This window comes from Salvia splendens, chromosome 5, assembly GCF_004379255.2.
Source record: "Salvia splendens isolate huo1 chromosome 5, SspV2, whole genome shotgun sequence".
NCBI lineage: Eukaryota > Viridiplantae > Streptophyta > Magnoliopsida > Lamiales > Lamiaceae > Salvia > Salvia splendens.
In genome coordinates, this window is record NC_056036.1 from 32,397,066 (window position 1) to 32,405,877 (window position 8,812).

At 40.0% G+C, this 8,812-nt stretch overlaps 1 protein-coding gene across 1 annotated transcript; it reads left to right on the forward strand.

Annotated features, from left to right (window-relative positions):
* The first annotated feature begins 3,821 nt into the window (after positions 1-3,821).
* Positions 3,822-7,970, forward strand: LOC121804978 (casein kinase II subunit alpha-2-like). Its single transcript, XM_042204718.1, has 10 exons — positions 3,822-4,083; positions 4,700-4,829; positions 5,323-5,517; positions 6,051-6,208; positions 6,594-6,684; positions 6,800-6,865; positions 7,206-7,288; positions 7,472-7,535; positions 7,617-7,685; positions 7,788-7,970. Exons 1-10 carry the CDS (start codon positions 3,998-4,000, stop codon positions 7,848-7,850), a joined length of 1,005 nt encoding a protein of 334 aa, XP_042060652.1. The 5' UTR covers positions 3,822-3,997; the 3' UTR covers positions 7,851-7,970.
* The last annotated feature ends 842 nt before the right edge of the window (positions 7,971-8,812 follow it).

An 8,812-nucleotide genomic window follows, 5' to 3' on the forward strand; every position in this document is an offset into this window, starting at 1 on the left:
ATCTGCAAACATTCTTTTGCTCTCTTTTGATCACCTCGGATGACTGCAATCCCTCCTTTAGTGGGGATCTTGATTGTGAGGTGATAAGTAGAGCAAATGGCCCGAACTGTGTTGAGCCAGTCTCTTCCCAGGATGATGTTATACGGGGACCGAGCTTTTACCACAAAAAACTCGATCATCGTACTGGAGCTAGTAGGCGCTCTTCCCACCGTAATCGGAAGGCTGATAGTACCTTCAGGGCGGGTGTCTTCCTGGGCGAAACTTTTCAGAGGAAGTGGGGCCGGACTAGCCGAGCTGGATCCACTTCCAGTTTATCAAAACATTCTTTAAAAAGAATGCTAACCGACGCTCCTGTATCCACAAACACTCTGTGGATCAGTTTGTTTGCCACTCCGGCTTGAATGACAATCGCGTCTTGATGAGGAGAAATGGCCGGGACGGGATCTGCATCTGAAAACGTGATTACTTCCTCCTTCTTCAGCCTTTTATGCATAGGCTCCTCTCGATTGACGCCTCTGCGTTCTGCTTTTAGAGACGACTTAGTCTTCCCGGCTGGGAGAGCGTCAATAGTCTGGATTACTCCGTCATATTGCGGCTCGTCATCGTCTTCGGGATCCTGTTGCCTTTTAGGATCCTGAGGAGCGCAGTTCGCACCTCTCTGTTTCTTATTCTTCTTCGGCGGCTTGCTTTGGTATTTTTTTAACGTTCCTGCTTTCACAAGAACATCAATACCTGCTGCCAAATTTCGGCACTCCTCGGTATCGTGACCGTGGTCTTGATGGTAGGAGCAGTACGTATCCTGACCTCGGCGCGTGGCTGATTTCGTCATCCGCTTTGGTTTTTCGAACATATCAGAATGCAGTTCGAAAATTTCCGCTCTCGACTTGTTCAATGGTACGAACTGAGCGGGCGGTTTCTCAAGATCGAGACGTGGTCCCAATCTGCCTTGTACCGGTGCCCTTTGAATTCTTTCAAAAGGAGTCCGGCGAGGAAGCCCCTGATCGCTATGATCGGGCTTCTTTTTGTCTCCTCTGGATGAGCTGTCTAAAGACCGTTTTCGACGGTCTGCCTCATCGGCACGAGAAAACTGGTCCGCAATGTCCCACATCTCTTGAGCTGTTTGCGGACTGCACTCAACGAGCTTTCTGTAGAGAGCTCCGGGCAGAATTCCATTTTGGAATGCCGAAATGACAAGTAGATCATTGAGATCATCTACTTGTAGGCATTCCTTGTGGAATCTCGTCATGAAGTCGCTAATTTTTTCATCGCGACCTTGACGTATAGAAAGCAGCTGAGCCGAAGTGATTCGGGCTTCCGCTTTCTGGAAGAATCTCCTGTGAAAAGCATCCATTAGATCTCTGTAAGATCTAATGCTCCCTTGAGGGAGGCTGTCAAACCACCTTCTTGCGTTCCCGATAAGCAGCTCGGGAAACAGCTTACACATGTGAACCTCATTGAGACCTTGGTTCGCCATATTATACTGATAGCGTCCCAGGAAATCATGAGGATCCACTAACCCGTCATAGGTCATTGACGGAGTTCGGTAATTCTGTGGCAATGGAGTTCTGGTGATATCATCCGAGAATGGAGTCTTCAGCGCTCCATACATAGCGAATCCGACATCTCTCCGGTATGGTGGAGATGGAGTTCTCCTGTGATTTCGGTAACAAGGAGGAGAAGGAACATGTCGGTGGTGAGGATTCTTTCTCCTGGAAGGTGCGACACTACTGCAGTAGTGACTTTCATGTCTGGAGGGGGAGGGAGAATCCGCTGTCTTCTTCTCCGGCTTCTGGCTCTTTTGCAGGAATGTTAGGAACTCATCCTGCTTCTCAGCCAAGAACGACTTGACAGCCTCATTCAAAGCGAGCTGCTGGGGAGGCTCGGTGCGATGACTTTTTGAGTGGTTTGTTCCTTCACCGTGAGAACTGGAGGCAGATTTCTCCCGAGGCTGTTTTCCAGACCTACGGGCTGGACTAGCTTCCTCACCTTCATCACGGACGGAAGTATGGGTATTATGTGATCTGGTACGCATTTTTTTTTGGTAGAAAAGGATCAAAAACTCGCTTTTATCACAGTTTTGGTTCTCTGTTTCCCACAGACGGCGCCAGTGATGATGTGACGAATTTTTGATGGGAGTAAATGCAAGTAATAAATGATCACAACACTGAAAATTACGTGGTTCGATTTACTGAGGTAAATCTACGTCCACGGGAAGAAAAGAGGGCAAATTTGTATTGCTTGGTCTCGCTTACAGATTACAATACTGATTTGCTATAAGATTCAGGATCTAGAGAGCTTAACCCTGGTCTATCTGATCTAAGTTCTATTTATACATTCGAACTAAGATCGTGGTTTGCAGCCCTGGTAGTGGGGTTGATAACTGCTTAATACCACTAAATAGATCGTGGGTGTAATGGAGGTCGTGGGGATCCTGCATGGGTCCACTATCTCCTTGTTCGGTCGAATACTGAGACCGAACTGCTGAACTTTGCCGATCTGAGAGTTGAGCTCGATTGGTCGGCTTTTACCGAGCTATAGGCTGTGACCGAACTCTTTGGTTGAGACCGAACTGCTGAACTTTGCCGATCAGCTTTTGCCGATCTGAGAGTTGAGCTCGATTGGTCGGCTTTTACCGAGCTATAGGCTGTGACCGAACTCTTTGGTTGTGCCGAACTGATACTCTTTCTTGGGTTTTGGGCTGATGGGCCGTCACTGCTATTGGGCTCGCAATTAGGGTTTAGTTGCTTAGTTCGTATCCCATCAATAAGGATCTAGTGTTCTTGTATTACTAACGTTGTTACCTAGTCGAGTTTCAAGTGTAGCTAGGGTTCGGACTTATCTTGTAACGATAATGATATTTTCTTTGTATCTGATCTATTGTTTGAGAGATTGACCACCTTTCTATGCTTAAAAAAAAGTCCCAGTAAATAGTGAATTTATAGCGATCTGATCCCTATGAATTTGAGGTGCTCCAGGAAAGTCATTTCATTATTGTGAATACTAAGTGAGTCCATGAGCACTGATTTTTCTTTTAAATTTTTAATTATTTTGTAATAACAAAAACTTGCTTCTGTGTTGCTACAATGTTTTCAACCAATCTATAATGTAGAAAATCAACCAATTTTTTAAGATAAATGTTAACTTTCACTGCATTACATCCACCGATTCTTGAAGGTAAATGTTATTCTCTCCGTCCCACAAAATATGTGCATTTGAATGACACATGAAGTAAGATAGGGAAGAGAATGATAGTTAAACTGTTGAGTAGTACTATTAGTCTATTGTAGGACCCACATTTTTATTGTTTAATAAGTAGTAATGATGGGCCCTTAGTAGTATAAGATGTAAATAAATTGATATATATGAATAATAAGTTAATAACAACTCTCCATAAACCAAAATGTCAATATTTTTATGGGAAAAGACGACAATGAAAAATGCACATATTTTTGTGAGAGGGAGGGAGTAACTTTCATACTGTATAACTTTTCTGAGCAGAAGTACTATTTTTCTTTATATATTTAGTTTATCTAATAATTCTTTATATATTTAGTTTATCTCATGAATTATTATTACCTCTATTAATTATGAATTTCCTATAAATTAATGCCCAATTTATTCATAATGTTCATATAAATATGTAACAGTATAACATTTTTCACTATATATAAATTTCATAAATTGGTACTCCATATAAGTTAAGTACTCAGTAAATAACTATGGATATATCTAAAAATGAATTTAAAAATTAATCCACAAAAATAAAAGTAAAAATTACAGTTACCCCATAAAAAAGCCGAGCTATTTTCAACTACACAAATTTAAAGCTGAGTAAGCCGCTGGCGCACTACTCCGGATTAATATCTGTATCTCGCTATTCTGCGCCATCGTCTTGGCGCTAGCTTGCGCCGGCTGCTCTGTAATCCGCCTTCGCCCTGTCCTTGTATTTCTCACATAGATCGACGAATCCGTACGGCCGGAGATCTAAGTCGCGGTGATGTCGAAAGCACGAGTGTACACCGATGTAAATGTGCTGCGCCCCAGGGAATACTGGGATTACGAAAACCTAACTGTGCAGTGGGGGTATGCAGTTCATAATTGTGATTGCTTACTACTTCTATTCCCTAATTAATCGTATTAGCTGTGTTAATTGCGTATTGGAAATGGATTTATGAATTGTGTTGATGATAATATGTTTCGTTAGTGATTGCATAGTAGTTGAAGAGATTTAATGAATCTGATTTGGTAGACGAATTTTTAATATATGAATGTGTTATAATCTTTCTAATTTGATTGATGTATATCTAATTCATGGAAGAATTTGAAAAGAAAATTTGAGAACGGGAAGAGTGCTGATATCCTTTATCGAAGCAAAACGTATAATGCAATCAGAGTGTGTCTGCTGCGTTTCATCCATTATTTGATTTCTGCTGCGTTTCAATCATAGTATAATATTATCTCATTTGCCCAATTATTTTGGTTTGATACAATATCCCAAGGTTGCTGATTTATGGTTATGCTATTAGAGAGTAACGATTAACGGGAGTTGTGTCCTTTGTCATTTGTGTTTGTAGAGAGAAGTATTAGTGTGGATGAAGCCTTTAGGATATTGTTCTCTACTTCTGTTACTTTTGTTACTGCTTTAACTTGGAGTTTATGCTTGATGTCTCTAAATTTATTTATTTTCTTTACTTTTCAGCGACCAAGATGACTATGAGGTTGTTCGCAAAGTTGGAAGGGGGAAATACAGTGAAGTTTTTGAAGGTATAAATGTGAACAACAATGAGCGATGCATAATCAAGATTCTGAAACCTGTTAAGAAGAAAAAGGTATATATTTTGCTTGGTTTTTACCCATTTCGGAGCCTTGTGTTAATGAAAAAAACAAAGAGAAACATGATTTTGAATTTGCTGCAAAGGCCTTATGTTTCCAATGATCTGCTAATGCCACCCACTTCTCGAAGTTTTATAGTTGGATATACAGTAAAAGGCCTTTTTCCTGAAGTGGAAAAAAATATTTTGGATCAAATGGACTTCAGAAAATTAGCATTGTGTAGGTTTCTTATGAACTTATGTCTTTCATGAATGCAAGCAAATCAGTTATAAGTGGCTCCGCTAGTCCTTTTTGTATTTATTTGTTCTGTACTACTTTTCCTTTTGTGCTTTTCTGCCCTTTGGAGGTATATTATTGTTAAATAAAACAAAGAAAATACTTGGATCTATTGGATGTCATCATGTATTGACTGTGATACATTTAAAATGCACCTAAGCCTCTTATTGCCATATATGCATTTGTAATTTTATCTTTTTCGGTTACATGTAGATCAAGAGAGAGATCAAAATACTACAGAATTTGCGTGGGGGACCAAATGTTGTCAAGCTCTTGGACATTGTCAGAGATCAACACTCGAAAACTCCTAGCTTGATATTTGAATTTGTGAATAGTACAGATTTTAAAGTCTTGTACCCTACATTGACGGATTATGACATACGTTACTACATATATGAGCTCCTCAAGGTGAGAGGAAAAATCTCATTTGTGCTCTTAATTATCATTAGGGTTGTTTCTCTTGCTTGATATCTATCTATTTTCACCCCAAATAACTGATACCCAAATTTATATTGTTCTTGTATCATTTGTATGGAGTATTGGAGTCACTATGGGTTGTTAGATTGTATTCACTGCAGCTATGTATGGAGTATTGGAGTCACTATGAGTCATTTAGATTGTATTTCCTCTTAAATGTCTTATGGTGGGGGCACAGTAATGCTTTATTAAGGCCTTCCTGAGATAAGAGAAAAATAATTTTCTTAAGCTGATCTTATTCAACAGCAAGACAGAGAAGGAAAATAGTGGAGATTCGATTTTGATACATTTACTTAGAGTACACACGCTAGTAGGTAGAATTAGTTGAATAAATGTACTCATGAAAGAAACCAAGACAGCCTAGTTCAACCTTGGTAAATAGATACTTTGATAGCTCAAAAAAAACGAATATGTCATGATGAACTTTCTTGATGTTCAAAGTAAAAATATTTATTCTCCTGCAGGCACTAGATTATTGTCACTCACAGGGAATAATGCACAGAGATGTAAAGCCCCATAATGTAATGATAGACCATGAGTTGCGTAAACTTCGCCTGATTGATTGGGGGCTGGCTGAGTTCTATCACCCCGGAAAGGAATATAATGTCCGTGTTGCTTCGAGGTAATAGAGCTATTTTTTGGGAAATGACTGCTTTGTTTCTTAAACACGTAACTGATAGTTGCCATTGCTTATGTTCACATGGAAATCATCTTATGCTCTAGTATGTTATCTGCCGACCTCTCATTAAATGGTTATTCTGGCCTATGATTTACTCTGTCTGATACCTACTTAGAAAAAGTTGTAGATAAAAAAAAAAAGATTATGCCATTCTTGACATATGTTTGTCTGTTTGCTGTATGTGAGCTGAGCCAGAAGACGGATGAATTTGTTCTCTTCTCCTTTTTCCCTTCAAGCAGACCGTCATTTTGTGTTATGTATAATGTATAATGTATTTAACTCTATAAAGTATAAACTTCTGCCTGTTTTATAATTTGTCATATATCAGATACTTCAAGGGCCCAGAACTTCTTGTTGATTTGCAAGATTATGACTATTCTTTGGATATGTGGAGTCTTGGTTGCATGTTTGCTGGAATGGTGAGAAACCTGATGGTGTCACTATTCTTGTACTCCCATGGATTTATCTTCAATAGTTTGGCCTTATTTGTTTATATATTTTATTTCCTCACTTTTTTCTTGTGTGCAAATGTAGATTTTCCGCAAGGAACCTTTCTTTTATGGACATGATAACCAGGATCAACTCGTGAAAATTGCCAAGGTAATAAAATCCTGACCAACTCTATGAGTTCATGCATTTTCTAGCATGTTATGTACCTCAAATCACCAAGGTTTTAATGCATTTTATTGTGTTAGATGTTCCTTCAGATTGCAACTGTATTTGTAGTTGGGATAAATTCACATTTGCTATATTTCATCCCTCTATAATGCATAATTGTTTTGCAATAAATCTGTTTCTTTTCTAGAAAAAAACTTCTATTAAAAAAAAAAAACAAATATATAAATGTAGCTTGTCTACGTGGTATTCTGTCATTAAAATACCTAATGGACATGCTAGTCATCTTCAAAATAATGTATGTGATATCAGATTAATCTTTCAGGTTCTTGGAACTGATGAGTTGAATGCTTATTTGCATAAATACCATTTGGAGCTTGATCCTCAACTTGAAGCTCTTGTTGGAAGGTATGCTAAATTACGAGTATTAAACATTGATAAACTCTTTTAACAAAACTGCAAACTTGCTGGGATGACTACCAAATAATTACTATGAAGTTCGGTAGGAATCACTTTTGATGGTTCGTCTTGGTGTTAGTTTTTTGCCATCTGGTGCACCTATAATAAAGTTGTCTCCCTTTGATTTGACAGGCACAGCCAGAAACCTTGGTCGAAATTCATCAACTCTGATAATCAGCATCTTGTGTCACCAGAGGTCATGACTACGTTTCTTCCTTTCGATGGTTCTCCTGTATCATCCTGCTTTGGTGTTTAAAATAATCATGCTATGTAGCAGGCTATAGATTTCCTTGACAAACTCCTGTGCTACGATCATCAAGATAGGCTCACCGCCAGAGAGGCTATGGTGATCTATTCTTTCTCTGAGGATATTATTGTTTCACGCTTCAACTGTATCATTTGCTATGACTCGAATGCTAATTAGTTTTTTTTGGTGGTGTGTTCATAGGCTCACCCGTATTTCTCGCAAGTGAGGGCAGCAGAGAATAGCCGCACGCGTACACAGCCATGAATGCAAACATAATTTTCTTGTAATTTAACATGCAAGTTCAATTGGGTTAGACTTCCAAAATTGTGTTTGTGTAATTTGTCTTGACCTCTGTTTTAATATCAAGCATGAATTAATATCTCATAGAGCATGCTTCTCGTTCTGTGCAATAATCCAGTAACTTAAACAATTGTGTTTATCTTTAAAGCTTGCCATTTTTTTTTGTAAATATGTACATTCCTCGATCATATTCATGCGGTCATGCCTCTCCTAATTTCCTTTTATGGACCAGAATCTTGCAGTAGTACGACCATCATGGTTATTATTGTTATTAAGCAAACTACAACTTTAGATCATCCATAAATGCAGCCGTCCCGGCATGCTTATTGTTATTAGGCAAACTACATCTTTAGAGCATCCCGGACGTCCGCTATTAGGCAACAGGGAGGCAGACGCGGACGTGCGATGCGGACACCAGAGTTCCCGGGGACGCCCGCCATTGCAGTGACACGACGGACGTCCCGATTTTTCATTAAAAAAAAACTCTATATATACGGCTCGTTGAACTTCATTTCATTCACACCACTTGTTTTAACGAGTTTCTCTCTCTCTACTTTCATATCTTTTGAAGATAAATGGAGCACTTCGATAGTGATTCCCCCGCCACGAGCGAGTCACAAACGCCGACTTTTCCCGTTAGAGTTGGAGGAAATGCCGGCGGAAGTGCACTGATGTCCGGGGTGATGCCCGGAATGGCGCCGATGATGCCCCAACCCCAAATGGCGGGGATTATGCCCGTGTACTACAATATGTACCCCCTTGGTGTGGGATGATGCCCCAAATGCCCGGGATGAGTGCCGCGATGACGGGGATGAGTGTCGCGATGCCCGGGATGATGCAGGGCATGCCTGCCGCTGCGGGGGGAGCATGCAAGGGGCCTCCCAATCACCTGGGGACATGCCTGCCGCTGCCGGGGGGGGAGAGCA

Excerpts from the sequence above, each read along its gene's own strand:
- LOC121804978 (XM_042204718.1), top strand. The coding sequence starts at position 3,998 with ATGTCGAAAGCACGAGTGTACACCGATGTAAATGTGCTGCGCCCCAGG. Across the intron at positions 7,289-7,471 it reads CTTGAAGCTCTTGTTGGAAG|GCACAGCCAGAAACCTTGGT; the intron begins GTATGCTAAATT and ends TTGATTTGACAG. Across the intron at positions 7,536-7,616 it reads AGCATCTTGTGTCACCAGAG|GCTATAGATTTCCTTGACAA; the intron begins GTCATGACTACG and ends GCTATGTAGCAG.